A 15363-nucleotide genomic window follows, 5' to 3' on the forward strand; every position below is an offset into this window, starting at 1 on the left:
GGGGGAGGTCTCACTGCAGCCAGTTGTTTCAGGCTGCAGAACCTTGCTGCTCCGCACAGGCACACACACACACGGAGTGGAAAGTCCTTCGCCAGCCAGCCCGGAGATCTCCAGGTTCGTCCATCCGGGGCAGGCAGGGAAGGGAGCGAGCTGGGTAAGGGTAGAGGCTTTGTGTTCTTGGTCCATTTCTAGACTTTTCCCCCTTCTAGTTGCTCATAACATCTCTTCCATAGCCCATTAAATAAAGATTAAACAAAGGTCTCTAAGGAGATTTTCTTTTTACTCCTTGGTCCTGTTACTGTCCGAGCTTCAAATCTCGAAATGGGCCAATAGGCGGATTAAGGAGATGTGTGCAGCAGAGGGGGTGGAGCCAGTGACATTGGGACGCTGCCAGGCAGGTGCCAGGCTTGGGGGGTCGCCTTGTGAGTTATACCAACGTCTAACCACTACGTTGTGCACCTGGAACTAATAGAATAACGAATGTCAACTGTCATTGAAGTATTAAAAAGGGTATTTTATTGTGATAAAGTGTTGAGCAGACAGGTGTTTCAACTTTTTAGCAATTAGCTGTTGAACTCTGTGCATGCCATTCAGGCAAGTGGTAATAGAGACAGCTTCTTATTCAGCTGAATTGCTAGGTGCCCCTGACAGAGTCTGTTTTTAGGGGTTATAGTTCAGGGTCAGCAAGCAACTGGTGTGGCTGAAGTCTGGATGCTAATGCCAAGTGTCCATGAAAGTCCCCAAAAGTTTTTGCCCTTGTTATTTCTGTATTTTGGCAAACGTGGTTGGGAACTGTACCCTCACACTGAGGCAAGCGTGCACGAAGCCCTGTGCTTAGTCATGGGTGTCTTCTCGTAGACATTTCTATGAATCTGTTGCCTTCCCTTCACTACTTGCTCCTGAAAGACTCTGAGCTGTGGTCTTGTGGAACTGCGAGGTCACGGCTGGGATGCGTCAGTCTGGAAGGAGAAGCCGCCTCATCCTCGTGAATTTCTGCCTTTTGCAGGGAGCTCCTGGTGAGACAGCAGCTCCGGTTAAAGTTCTTTCAGAGGCTGCTCTGACCCGCACCACGTCCGTGCAAGACTGTGCCATGAGAAGTGGGTATTACAGCCTCGTGGCCACCGCGCTGCTGGTCATGAACTTTGACAGGACGAGGTCCACGCGGGATTCCTGTAGCGACTGTCCAGCTGGTGAGAACCGAATTAATGCATGTGCTTGAGCTCTGTTTTAATGGCCTTTTATTCATCCCTTTACAGATACTTCTTGGATGCTGCATCTCAGCTGTGGGAACAGGGCCATGGCCCTTAATTCCTATGCCCCCAAGTTTGTCATCTAGAGACAATAAGAAAACCCATTCCATGGGATGGGCTCCCAGCACGGCAGGTGCATGAGTACCTGTGCTCCACTGGGGGGGCCCCACGGTGGGGGGGTGGGAGGCAGGGGTGGGGGCTGGGCGGGGGAAAGCAGACATGGGTGCCCAGGAATCCCGTCCTGTTGATCTAGCTCCATCCAGAGAAATCCCCGTGTTTCATTCCATAGATGAAGGAAACCATTTTCTTCCTCTTGGCTTATTTGCTGCAACGTCTATACTTTGCGATTCTTATTTCTGAGGTTACACTGAGGGCAATCTTGCAAATGTTTACTTTTTAAAAAGCCCATCAACAACACAAAGTGTATTGCTGTGGCGTCTAGAACACCAATTGTTGTTCCGTGTCCTAGTTTTCTTGTGAATGTCACAGTGCCTCGGGCGGCAGTAACCCACTGTCAAACGTGTGCAGCTGTCATCTGCCTTTCTCAGGTACTTTCTGTGGGAAAGACAAGAGTCAGATGTGTGTTCCCTGTCCTTCAAATAGCTTCTCCGACACCAGTGGACAAAAGGCCTGTGACATCTGCAGGCTGTGTGAAGGTATGAGTTGAGACATTGTCTTTTTTTTTTTTAGATTTATTTATTTTTTAGAAAGAGGAGAAAGGAAGGAGAGAGGGAGAGAAACATCAACATGTGGTTGCTTCTCGCGCGCGCCCCCTACTGGGGGCCTGGCTCGCAACCCAGGCATGTGCCCTGACTGGGAATCGAACCAGAGACCCTTTGGTTCACGGGCTGGTGCTCAATCCACTGAGCCACACCAACCAAGGCCCAAGATGTTTTCTTCATTCGGGTGCATGTTGGGAAGCCCAGATTTCCTCCTCTCGTGTACTGGCCTCTACTGAGAGCCAGGTGCCAGGTGCTGGTCGCCTGTCCATAGGCAGGTCCAGGAGAATAATGTACAGTAACGGCAGTTATTTGTGCATTGAGCTTTTTGAATATTAGAGGAAACACGCATTTTATAAGAGAAAATTTTCATCGGAAAGTATAAAAATGTCTTTCACTGGGATTCCGAAGGAAACGCTGTAACTCCGAGGTCAGTGGGAGTTTTTAAGTAGAGCGAGCGCGCTTTTTATGGTGGATGTAAGTTTGCTCCCTGGATTTGGAGGTCGACTCTCATATAACATCGGGGGGCCTTGCAGGTGTTTTCAGGACCAAGAAGGTGTGCTCCCCCACCAGCAACACAGAGTGTGAGTGCATCTCAGGGTTCCACTGCCGGGGGGCCGGATGCACCATGTGTGAACAGGACTGCAATCAAGGCCAAGAATTAACCAAAGACGGTAGGTGTGTCCTTCATCGTCTCGTGTGAGTCTCTTATGCAGACAGATGCCATTCGCTTGGGTCTTGGTCTTTATTAGTAATGTTTTATCTTTTAAAATTTTATTTAGCACAGATTTACTGTGGCAATTTCACAAGCTCATAGCAAACAGAATAATACCTCTTAATAAGCCAAAGAAAGAAATAACATACTCCACATAAGAGGCAGATTAATCACACTATTGTTGCAGGCAAGGGAGGGGAAGGAATAAAGCCCAGAGTTAAGGTGGGGCGCACCTTTTCGTGCTCGAAGGTGCTCGGGGAGGATGGCCGGCGGCGCCGACTTCCGGCTGCCAGCGCGCTAGCTCTCCATCTCCAAACACAGAATAAAGCACAGACATGTGGCACCTGAGAGTAACAAGCAGTGAGCCACTCAGTCGAGTGTCACCTATGACATTTACAAACTGTTTCTCGATCAGTGGCAGTAGTTGGGAGTCCCGTTTGTCACTCACCAGGACCATCGTTTTCATCCACTTTGCACAAACAGATGTGAAGCTGTGTCCGACTGGAGTGGAGACACCAGTCCTTAGGGTTTGCTTTCGAGAGTCAGTGGCCAGTCTGTGGAGGAGGAATTACGTCAATGGCTGTATGACGTGATTATTTCATCACAGGGATAGGGAGGAGAGGATGAAAATCCGTCCTTTTTAACTGTGGCTTTTATTTCTGTGCAAGGTTGTAAGAACTGTAACTTTGGAACATTCAATGACGGGAGATTCGGCACCTGCCAGCCCTGGACAGAGTATGTATGATTTCCTTTTGCTTACAAAACGAAGAATTTGGGTTAACTCTTTATAGACAAAGTATGTTATCGTGGAAGCTTTTACAAATCTGTCAAGTATGGACATAGGATGACACACTACTGGGCAGTGTGGGGACAGTGCAGGGTGACAGCAACCTCACACACGCCGTGGGCATTCGCTGTCTCGGGAAACAACACCCCGGGCGCCCAGATCAGGGCCACTGCTGGGGCTCTGTTCCCGTCTGCCCTGGGTGTCCTTCTGTTTCCTTCCGACCTCTGCACCCCTCTTTTTCTCTGCTAATCGGCTCGCCTTTCCGTCTGCAATGTCCACCGCTGAGAAGGAAATACGAGGATGTGACTGTCCTCCCAAATGTCACGTGTCCTCAGGCAAACAAGACCATCACAGGGAGTAGAGGCGGCCAGCAGTGCACTCGGGGATGTTCCCGTGGACTTGCACGGCTGGAGCTACTCCAAGCGTGGTCTGCGCCCAGGTGTGGGCCCAGTCTGTCCCGTCCACGGCGAGTGCACACAGGCCCCGGAGTCAGCAGGCAGACACTCTGAGGGCGAAAGGGCAGCCACGCACACCTGCCAACTCCGCTGAGAGAAATGCAGGTCTTGTGTTTTCTATGCCTTTGGCCTTGTTTCATTTGGGTTTCTTACTAGAAAATCATCTTCATTATTATTTGACACTTGTATTTTTATGATGTTTTACAAAAGTATTGGTTTGTAACAGATTGGAAAGTTGTGTGTGTTTTTTTAAGTCTTTCATCACAGATCATTCAGAACCGTCAAATGGGTCCGCATAGAAAGTGGCAATGAACTGGGCTTCGGGGGGGCGGGGGCAGGCTGAGGGACAAAGGAGGGACGTAAGGATGATGGTGGTGGCGGCTACCATTTACTGGGAGTGAGTCAGGCAAGTGACAGTGGTTTGTCAGTTTGCTCTTCGACACAGCCCTGGGAGCACGCACACCTTACTGTGCAGATGAGAAACAGGTTTAGGGAGATGTCCTCATTTGCCCCAGGTTGCTGTGCACAGGGACGCCCCCAGGGCTCCAGCCCTGGTCTGTCTGGTGACAGCACGTCTGGGTGTAGGATCTTCTGACCCTCGTCCAAATTGTCTGTCCTTCATGTGTCCAAGCAGTCAGGGTGGGGCTGAGAGACGGACCAGGCCGCAGTCGACACTGTCCCAGGACAACGCTCCGCAGCCGCGGAAGGAAGAACCCAGTTAGGTTAGGTCAGGTGGGGTGAATTGCGGAGAACCATGAAAGCTGAGGGAACCAGCTGGAGGAAGCCAGATGGTCAAGTGCACGTTTTTCAAAATATCTGGACGGAGCCAGACCCACACATCTTTGTGCCTAGGCTGATTCACTGGGTGGAAAATGTCAATGTTTTTAATGGGCATGATCTGTAGCGAAATTAATTATGGGAACTCTTTTCATTGGACTGCCCAGCTGTTCTCTGGAGGGAAAGACTGTACTTTTCAACGGGACAAAGGAGAGTGACGTGGTGTGTGCACCAGCCCTGCCTGACATCTCCCCAGGTACGTCCTCAGCCACTGCACTCATACCTGCGACAGAGCCAGGCAGCCAGTCTGTTGCTGTCAAATCAACGGGACCACATCCTGGCTCTTCCCATGGGAGCTGGACATGCCTCAGCATCCCGAGGCCTCCGGTCTCCACCCCTGACAGGCACCCCCAGCACACCTTCCTTCTCTTATCCTGCCATCAAGGGACTTGTTGGTTTTGTAGGTGCTTGTCATTTAGTCTGAGACACGCGTTAGTACACACAGCCAGGTGAGACTCTACCCGAACAGTACTACACCCTCAGCAAAGCCAAGTGAAGGAGAGGATGGAGCCCTACATTTTCTGTTTGAAATCCAGAAAGGCCCAGTATAGAAAAGCCAGAGCATCCAATTTCTGTAGGCCTCTAGGAAAATTACGAAGGCTTAAAGAAATGCTTTCTCAATATGCGGGCAAGTTTGCTAAGCCAGCTGATTGGAGAGGCCCAAGGGACCGCTTCTCCTCGCCGTTAGGGTTCGCAAATAGAAGTGCAAATGCAAGTGCACGTGCAAAGTGACAAGCACCTCTCCTTCCGCTCTTTCTTCCAGGCCACCCCTCCCAGGTCAGCCTGCTCCTCCTCATGCTGGCGGTGACGGTGGCGCTGTCCCTGTTGCTCTTCCTCACGCTCCGCTTCTCTGCAGTCCAACGGGGCCGGAGGAAACTCCTGTACATACTCAAGCAACGTAAGACTAACTAACCTAAATGTGTCTGTCACACAGGAGCTCTTAGGAGGCAAGGCTTTTCACGGGAGAAAGGAAAAGGTGGCGGTCTGTGGGAGTTCTAGAAGCTGGGTTAGGACAGCACTGTGGTTACCAAAGCATGGGCAGTTTTGCCTCCAAGGGGCCATGTGGCAACGTCTGGGGACGGTTTTGGCTGTCACTACCTGGGGGGTGGGGAGGATGGTGGGAGGGAGGCTTCTGGCATCCGGTGCGTGGTCCACGATGCTGATAAACACCCCGAGACACACAGGCCCGCCCTACAGCAAAGTTAGCTGGCCCCAAATGTCACTAGTGCTGAGGCCAAGAGAGCCGGCCAGAGCAGAACATAATCCAGGGGTTCTGGGGAAATGGTAATGGAAGTATGTGCCGTCTTGGATAACTCTGGGTGTGTGTACGGGTGTGCGGCCAGCCAGCTGTGCACACAGGACACGGGCAGAGAGGAATCCTAAAATAGCGTCCACCCCACTGAGCCTGGCTCCTCAGCCTGGCTGATGGCCTGAACCTGAGTCAGACCTGCAAGGGGAGGAGACACAGAGAATGTGGGGTGGGGTCGGGGGGCAGGGTATCTGAAGAAGGTTTAACGAAGTGGGTTAAGATCTGGATGAAATGAGAGACTTTAATAATGGTTTTCCTTCATTGAACTAAGATACTGTTTTCTTAAGGAATTTGGCACATGCCTACCAAGAGTGAGTATTCACAGAAGGAAACCTATTAGTATTTTTTTCAAAAAAGTTAACAGATGGGGCAGCCTGGTTTTTGTCTTCGTGGAAGACAGAACCAGAGACACAGGCCAGACTTGATCAGAGGGACTCGCCTGCAGGTGGAGCGCCCCGAGAGCACTGTGCTGGGCCCCGAAAGGTTAGAGAGAGAGCAGGGACCGGAAAAGTCAAGGCTTATCTAAAGACGCACCACACCGACTTGTGTAAAGGTCTTTTGAAAGACCCTTTGAAATGGAATCTCATGACACGGTACAATGTAACACACAGGAAAAACATGTAAAGTGTAGCCAATTGTTGTGGAAGGAGCAACTGCACCGCCCCACCCGTGTCAGGAAACAGGAGGGCCTCTGCTCCCCGAAGCCCTTCATGCCCCCCTTCCAGCCGAAAACCGTCCCTCCCCACCGGCGCTGGCCACGTCACAGTTCTATGGTAGTCACTTCCTTGCTCTTACAGGTTTGCTCCCTCACCACACAGTTTAATTTAGTGACTTGGGAACTTCTACAAGTGAAATCGCATGTATCTGTTCTATGCTTTCTGTTTAGCCTGTATTTTCTGTATCTATTCTGTATCTGCCTTTCATGCAACGCTATATCATTATGATGCACGCCTGTGTGGCATTTACCTTGCTGATTTCTACTGTGGAATACTTTGTATTGAATGACCATATCACTGTTGGTTCTCTTCTAATACTGAGGGATACTGTGATTATTTCCAGTTTGAGGCTGTTGCAGACAATGGTGCTCTGATAATTTCGCCTCCTCGGCTCAGCACACCTATGGTGCGTGTCTCTGTGTTGTTTTTTTCTTTTACCTTAGAAATAAAATCGCTGGGTCCTTGGTAGACCTACCAAGCTGTTTTCCGGCACGGTGGGACACCCCTCGTGCTGGCCCGGCAGCATAGGAGAGCTCCTCGGGCGCCGATCCTGGCCGACGCTCGTGTTATCAGACTTCCTCCCCGTTATCTGTGTGGTGGGTAGAAAGGAGATCTCACTGCGGGTTTCATTTGCATTTCCCCGATTTCTGGAGAGATGGGACTTTTGTCACATTATATTTCACATAAAAGAGGCAGTCCAGATTGCCTCTTTCGTGAAGTTTTGATCTAGTCTTTTGGGCATTTTTCTATTGGGTCGTCTGCCCTTTTCTTACGCGGCACAGGACCCCTCCGGTCCGTTTTCCTGCACAGCAGCCCTTCTCCCCCTCTGCGGTTTGCTCACCGATTCCCCTTCTGAGGTCTGAGCCTTTGATTTAAACTTCCGGGCTCCCCCCGAAACCTCTCACATAGAGAACTAACCTTCTCATCTTCACCCGAGCTGCAATAGAGTTCTTTAAAAATGATTTTCAAAAGTATTTATGAGTAATCTGTGAGTTGCAATGGAACTGCATTCCATTTAAACAAAGTTCAGGTCATTTTTAGAAGCTTTCTATTTTGAAATGATTGTCGATTCACAGGAAGTTATAAAGACAGAGCAGAAAAGTCTCACAGGGCCATTCATTGGGCCACATTTTATGTAACTATAGGGCAATATCAAAACAGGCAAGTGATGTTGGTGCATTTTGTGTGTGTGTACTCGTCTGCCGCCGTTACACGTGTACATTGGTGTAACCACTGGTGCGACCCAAGCACAATATTGCACGACCACAAAGATCTCCCTCCTGCTCCTGCCCCATAGTCACACCCACACTCTCCCCCTCAGGGGCAGTCCCGATGATGGCCCCTGAGCCCTGGCCACCACCAACCTGCTTTCTTACAATTCTGTCATTGAAGAATGTTATACATCAGTGGAATCATACAATATACAGACGGACCATGAATATAGAACCTTCTGAGACCGGCTTTTTTTCATGCAACTTCATGCCACTGAGACGTGGCCAAGCCGCTGAGCTTCCACAATTCACTCTTTTTACTGCAGGCTGGTACTCCCCAGCGTGGGTGTGCCAGTCTGCGCCCCGTTCACCTCCGGAGAGAGGCCGAGATTGTTTGCAGTTTTCGACTGTTGCCTTCGAAGCTGCTATGACTGGTTTTGTCCAGGTTTCATGTGGATATACGTTTTCGTATCTCTGAGATAAATGCCCAGGGGTGCAATTCCTAGTCATGTGGTAGGAGTATATTTGGTTTTCGTTAGAAACCACCAGACTAGTTCCCAGAGAGCTGTCCCATCCAACACTCCACCAGCGGTGCACGTGGCATCCGGTCTCTCCTCGCCCCCGCCAGCACTCGCAGGGCTGCGGTGTCTTACTTCGGCTTCCTAAAAGCTGACAGCTCCTTGTGGTCTCAGTCTGCCTTTCCCTAAGAGTCGAACACCTCTCCCTACACTTACTTTCCATCTGCGTGTCCTCAGCGGAATGTTCCTTCATGTGTTCCGCCCATCTCCCAACAGAAGTGTCTGCTGTTTTACCACAGACATTTGAGAATTCTGAGTATCGCCCAGCTGTGAGTCCTGTGCTGTGTGCATGGTTTGTAAGTATTTTCTCCCAGTCTGTAGCTTGCTTTTTCATCCTCCTCGCAGGTCTTTTGCAGAAAAAAAAATGTAATTTTGATAAAGTCCAGTTTTGCTTTGTTTTTTGCATTTATGGAGTCACAGCTAAGAAGGCTTCACCACGTCCTAGGTCACAAAGATTTAGATTTTCTCTTACGTTGTCTCCTACATGGTTTACATTTAACTCTGTGGTTCATCTTTAGTCAGGTTTTGTATAAGGCATGAGAGGGCCAGACCCAGACGCTTGCTGCTGCTGCGGCCTGTGGATGTCGGCGGCTCCGCCTCCCTTTGTTGGAAACGTCACGCATCCTCCATTGAATCGCTCCAGTGCCTTTGTTAGAACCCGGCTGGCTGTGCCCGTGTGGGGGCTGTTTCTGGCTCCACGCCTCCACCCCACTGATCTACATGTGTGTTCTTCCGCTAGCACGACACGGCCTGGCTTACTGCAGCCGCAGAACGCCTGAAAACTGGGTAGAGGTTAGATTCCTCCTGCCTCCTTCTTCTTCAAAATTGTCTTAGCTACTCTAGTCCCTTTGCACTTCCAGCTACGTTTCCGGATAATCTTATATGTATCTACTAAAAGTCAGCAGGGTTCTGGTGGCAGCCACGTTAAACCTGCACAGCAAGGTGGGGAGATGGCCATCTTTGCTGCCTTAGTGTTCTGGTCAATGAACACCGCGTGTGTCTCCATTTATCTGTAGTTCCTTTGATTTATTTCATCATCATTTTGTAGTTTTCGGCATACAAGTCCTGTACATGTTTTCATACTGACCTAAATCTAGGTCTTAGAATTTAATTTTTTATAACAACTCTAAATGGTATTTATCCTAAATTTTGGTCTCCATGTGTTCATTGCTATAGGGATAAAACTGATGTTTGTAGATTGATTTTGTATCCTGTGTTTTTGCTGAACTCACTTGTTACTTGCAGGAGTAGTATGTAGATTTCTTGGGATTTTCTGGATAGGCCGTAACGTCATCTGCAAATAGGGAAGTTTTGTTTTCTCTTTCTCTGTATGTGCGCTTTTATTTCCTTCTCTTGGCCTGCTGTGCTGGATGGAACTTCCAGAACTGCGTTGGGTATGAGTGGTGAGTGGACATCCTTGTCCTGTGTCTCATTCTAGGGGAAGCATCTCGTTTTCCCCAGTGTGATGTGTGCTGTGGGTTTTTGGTGGATCCTCTGGATCAGGCGGACAAAGCTCCCTCTCTGTCTCTCGTTTTCTGAGGAGTTCTTTAAGAATCACGAATGAGTGTTGAATCTCATCACATGCCTTCTCTGAATCAACTGATACAACCATGTGGTTTTCCCCTTTGTGCTGCTAAGATGATGGGTTACACAGATTCATTTTTTTAAAGCCTCGCCCAGGGACATGCATACTGACTTTACAGAGCGGGGAAAGGAAGGCGGGTGAGAGGGAGAGAGACATTGGTTGGCTGCCTCCTGCATGTGCCTTGACCAGGGTCCGAACCTGCAACATAGGCAGGTGCCCTGACTGGGAGTTGAACCCATGGCCTTTCAGCTCAGGGGATGATGCTCAACCCACCGAGCCACACCCGCCAGGGTCATGGATCCATTTTTCAATATTGAACCAGCCTTGAATCCCTGGACCAAACTCTGCTTGCTCGTAGTATATAATTCTTTTTCTAAGTTGCTAAATTGTATTTGCTAGTCTTTTGTTAAGAATTTTTGAAGCTACATTCCTGAGAGAGATTGATCTGCAGTTTTCTTTCCTAGTATTGTCTTTGTCTGGTTTGGGTGTCAGAGTAATACTGGTATCAAAGAATAAGTTGAGACATGACATTTCATTGGTATTTCTGAGTAAGTCTCGCCAGTTTTTCATAAATTCTTGGAGATAGTGCAGTTTGGGGGTTTCAGTTATTTTTTGGTAGTTAGCATGTAAAATTGGGGTAGGGCCTTCTCTTTGTCGGTCTATAAAAATGTCTGCTTAGGAGTAAATTTGATCAGCATCAACACAAATACTTGACACTGATGTGAAAGAAAACCTGGAAGCTGATGCGCATGAGTCCGTTCTTTACTTACTGACCGGTGGAAGCAGGGGCTTGTCTTTAGCATGTGGTGCCACGCACAGCGCACAGCGCTTGCTTTGGAAGAAACTAACGCGCAACTTAAGTAACCCTCATTGAAACTATGGTTACATTTGGAAATGATACATCTCACTTCCTTTGGAAGAAACTGGCTAATGTGTAACTTAAGTAACCCTCCTTGAAACTACAGTTACCTTTGGGACATGATACATTTTATGCCTTAGTGATTCATGCTCAAGAGTATATTTTTAGCCATTATATAAAATAGAGAATATGGCTTTTCAGAACCAACAAAAACATTTGGTAAAAAGAAAAAAATCTTAAATAATCCTGAGAAAAAAGTCCACGCTCACCATTCCCTCTTTTACTGAAGAGGTGGTTCGCACTCAAGTGGAGGATGTTTGCGAGTTAGAGATGTTAGTTCCACAACAAACACCTGGAGATTTCTGAGATCAACAAACATATGATTTCTAGAGATTGAATGTTAAATGATGCAAACAGACAACCAAAGATGAGTGTCTTTGAAATTACTTTTTAGCATTTATGAAACCAGTGCAAACCGCCCAAGAGGAAGATGCCTGCAGCTGCGGATTTCCGGAGGAGGAAGAGGGAGAAGAATGTAAACTGTGAATGGAAATCCCGTAACTGCTGGGGCTCTTGTGAGAAGAATCGAAGGAGCAACAGGAGGACCCGCGACCATGGCTTTTCCATATTGAAAAACACCACCCTGGACAATACCCAGGATTACCCACATTTCTTCTATAATGTTTACTTTATTTTATTATTTGTCTCAATTCACTGATTTTAGAGAGGGGAGAGGGAGAGAGAGAAAGCTCAATCTGCTGTTTCACTTCCTTATGTATTCCTTGGTTGGGTTTCATATGTGCCCTGATCAGGGATTGAACCCTTAACCTTGGCTCATCAGGAAAACACTCTCACCAACAGAGCTACCCTGCCAGGACCAAGTTTCTTCTAAATGCTAGTGAGTCAGCCTTTAAAAACACATCACTTGTGACGGAACAAGGATGGGACGGAGCTGGTGGTAAAGGGGCATTTTCTAGATAGTACTTGACAGACCTGGGCTAGTTTTTGTGAATTTCAAAGAGAAGTATATTTTAAATTTAACCATGAGGACAAATGGCCCAGCCAATATCATTCAGGGCGAGTGTATATATGGTCACAGGACACGTGGCAATAGGCTATAAGGTGCGGAAACAGCCCCAACCGAATGTTCTTTTGGCTCTGTCACTCTGCACAGTGGCCTCCTCCGCTTCTTCGGGCACAGGGGGACAGGGCCGGAGTTAGGGAGGGTTCTGGAAGGAGTTCCAATGTTGCAGTGTGCCCTGGGTGCCCTCCACCTTCGCATCCTCACTTCTGCTCCCCTCTGAGCCAAGGCTTACATTTTTTTAATTCTTAAACACTTTAAAAATAATATTTTCTGCCCATAAAGTGGTACATAAAACAGGAATAAAACACATTCAGGAAACAAAGACCCATGAGCCCAACCGGAGAGCTGAAGCAGGGGCGCCTAACTCCCTGGGCCGCCTGCCTTTGTAGGGCTCGGGAGCGAGGAATAGTTTCTATGTGGTTTTTACAATCAAGAGAAGGGCAATGTCTCACAACATGTAAAATTATATGATACTCACATTTCAGAGTCTGTAAATAAAGTTTTATTAGGACACAGAGCCACACCCCTTACTTATGCCTAAAGCAACCTTTGCAACACAATAGCAGAGCTGAATGGTTGTGACAAGGGACTCTGTGGCCTACCAAGCCTAAAATATTTATGATCTGACCTTTTCTAGGGTCAAAGTCAAGGTCAGAGCATCCGCCTGTGTGCTGCTTCTCTCCCTCATCTCCCGCCTACCTTCCCACCCCACCCCCACCCAACCTCTCTCAGGAAGGTGAGGTCTATCACCCTGGCTTTTAAAAAGATCATTTATTATTATAATTATACACTTTAAACTATTTTATTTACTTGTGTTTGTTTTTGAGATTCCTGAAAATGATACTGTGCCGTGTGGGGACCTCAGTGACTTTGCTTTAATGACTCAAAATTATATTTATACAACTCAGTCCTGTTGTGGTGTGCAGCTGCAAGGCATTTGTTTTGACTGCTTCATAATGTTGCAAATAAATGATGAATTATCCATCCATTTTCTACTGCAGGGCAGGCGGGCGGTTTCCAGGGTCCTGTGCCTGAGAACCATGCTGCTGCGCATGTTCTTTCCCGTATCCTGTGCCAGATGGCCTCCGGGAAACTTCCTTGGGGTTAAATTCCGGGTGAAATTTACTACTTATTTCTTACATGGTTAATATTTTTTTGTTTCCTGTTTAAAGAAACCCTTCCCTGCCCCAGTGTCATGAAGATATTTCTTCATATTTTATTCTAAGAGACTTAGAGTTTTGTCTCCCGTATTTAAGTCTGATCCATCAGGAAGGCTTATTGTATGTGTTGCAAGGTCATGGTCTGATTTTGAGTGTTGCAGATGGACAGCCGTGGTCCATTCCCATTCAGGCACTTGTTCCCTGGGCCGTCTCCCCCAGGGGTCTGCTGTACTGTCTGTCAGTCATCAGGCGCCACAGACCTAAGGCTGGGCTTCCATCCCATCGGCTAGTTGGCACTGTCTTTGTTACAGTAGCTTTAGAACAGCTCTTGACGTCTGGTAGGGTAGGTCTCTAATTTGATGCCCTTCAATAAAAGTGTTACAAAGTTTCTCCAGAATTTGTTTGTGCATTTCCTTTTTTGGTTAGGCTTCTTTCCATACTACATTGTTGCTTTTTAGACGGTTTGATTTGTTGTTGGAGTGTAGAGATGTTATGATTTGCTTATATTACTTTATATATGTCTCTTAACTAAACTTTTCTATGATTTCTAATAATATATATAGAGAGTATTTCTTGTTTTCTAGAACATCGTGTTATGTGCAATAATATTTTCTTCCTTTTCTAGTCCCTTGTGTTTTATTTCTTTTGCCTAATGCACTGCTCAACTTGTTGCTATGATCTCCAGTACAAGTTTTGGTTTTTTTTTATGGGGGATACTTTCAGAGTTTTTTGTTTGTTTTTGGAAATAAATGACCAGCTAAAGGAAGTTCCCTTCTACTCCTGTTTGTGAAGAGGATTAGTTTTTATTTTATTTTAAAATCACGAGGGGACTTCCAGTCAAGAAGGCGGCATGGGCAGACATGGCTCACCACTTTGCACAACCACATCAAAATTACAACTAAAATGTAGAACAATCATCACTCAGAACCATCAGAAATCAAGTTGAATGGAGCTCTGACAACTACAGAATTAAAGAAACCAGCTCCATCCAGACTGGTAGGAGGGGCACAGATGTGGAACAGGCTGGCCCCTCACCCTCAGGTGGCAGATAAAAATTCAGGAGGGATACCTCGGGAGTGAAGAGTCCCAGCCCCACACCACATCCCCCAACTTAGGGTTCCATGCCAGGAGGGTAAGGACCCACAAATTTTGTCTGCGGAAACCAGCAGGGATTGAGTCAGTGGAAGGAACTTCTGGAACCCCAAGCAGTGCCTCTTAAAGAACCCACACACAGATTCACCTACTCAGACTCACCCACTCTGAGCTCCGGCACCAGGGTGGCAGCTTGAAGGGCACCAGTGGTTCACAGGGTGAAACTGACGTGTCTGGCATCAAGGCGAGCAGAGGCCGTTGTCCCTTTTCTGGGCGATCCCCACAAAGAGCCAAAAGCTGCTGCCATAGCTGAGGCTCCATCAGCCTGGCTAACACTGATTGGCCTTGGAGACCCCCAGAGTCTCTGTCCCACCCAAGCTGCTTTTCCACATGAATGGCCGGTCTTGGTTCATGCTTCACAGCTTCCTAAATCCTATCAAACAAGCAACAGCGGGCCTCACTGAGCCCCAGGCCCGGCACTAGCAGCAGCCAGCCCAGATTCACAGCTTGGCTTCACCTGGGTCTCTCCGAGCCCAGCGCACGTAGCAGCCACCTCAGATCGCTTTATAGCTCAGGAAAGGGTGGCCCTGGTCAAAACATGGGTGGGGGCTGGCCTTGGTGGGTACCACCTGGGAAACCACAGGGCCAGAGCACCCAGTGGACAGCTACAGACCATGTCAGAGCACTACCACCCTGCCCCTGCACAACTGATCCTCCACGGAGGGCAGAGGTTGGTGGAAAGAGATCACAGCCAATTCTTAGAAGTGACTGCCCTGGGTAAATCCCTCCCGTTGACCTACTAACAGTGACTAAGAGGAGGGTGTACTCAGCCCACACAAAGCATGCACTTCAAGTACCCAGCCTAGGTGATAGGGGAGGCTGTGCCCCTGGACCCTACAGGACACCTACTACATGAGGCCACACTACCGAGACATAGAGTCAGAGTAGCTCTACCTAATACACACAAACAAACACAGGGAGGCTGTCAGATTGAGGAAACAAAGAA

General features: G+C 48.1%; 1 protein-coding gene across 2 annotated transcripts; it reads left to right on the top strand.

Annotated features, from left to right (window-relative positions):
* The first annotated feature begins 44 nt into the window (after window positions 1–44).
* TNFRSF9 (TNF receptor superfamily member 9) lies at window positions 45–13662 on the top strand. Of its 2 annotated transcripts, XM_037062044.1 has the most exons (8): window positions 45–114; window positions 1007–1190; window positions 1799–1906; window positions 2506–2643; window positions 3353–3419; window positions 4871–4959; window positions 5527–5661; window positions 11476–13662. In XM_037062044.1, exons 2-8 carry the CDS (start codon window positions 1091–1093, stop codon window positions 11565–11567), a joined length of 729 nt encoding a protein of 242 aa, XP_036917939.1. In that variant the 5' UTR covers window positions 45–114; window positions 1007–1090; the 3' UTR covers window positions 11568–13662. The 2 variants fall into 2 exon arrangements, with proteins under 2 accessions (XP_036917939.1, XP_036917938.1); XM_037062043.1 differs by lacking the exon at window positions 45–114 and having other exon boundaries at window positions 763–1190.
* The last annotated feature ends 1701 nt before the right edge of the window (window positions 13663–15363 follow it).

This window comes from Sturnira hondurensis, unplaced genomic scaffold (genome assembly GCF_014824575.4).
Source record: "Sturnira hondurensis isolate 20B ecotype Veracruz unplaced genomic scaffold, ASM1482457v3 Scaffold0013931, whole genome shotgun sequence".
Taxonomy (NCBI): domain Eukaryota; kingdom Metazoa; phylum Chordata; class Mammalia; order Chiroptera; family Phyllostomidae; genus Sturnira; species Sturnira hondurensis.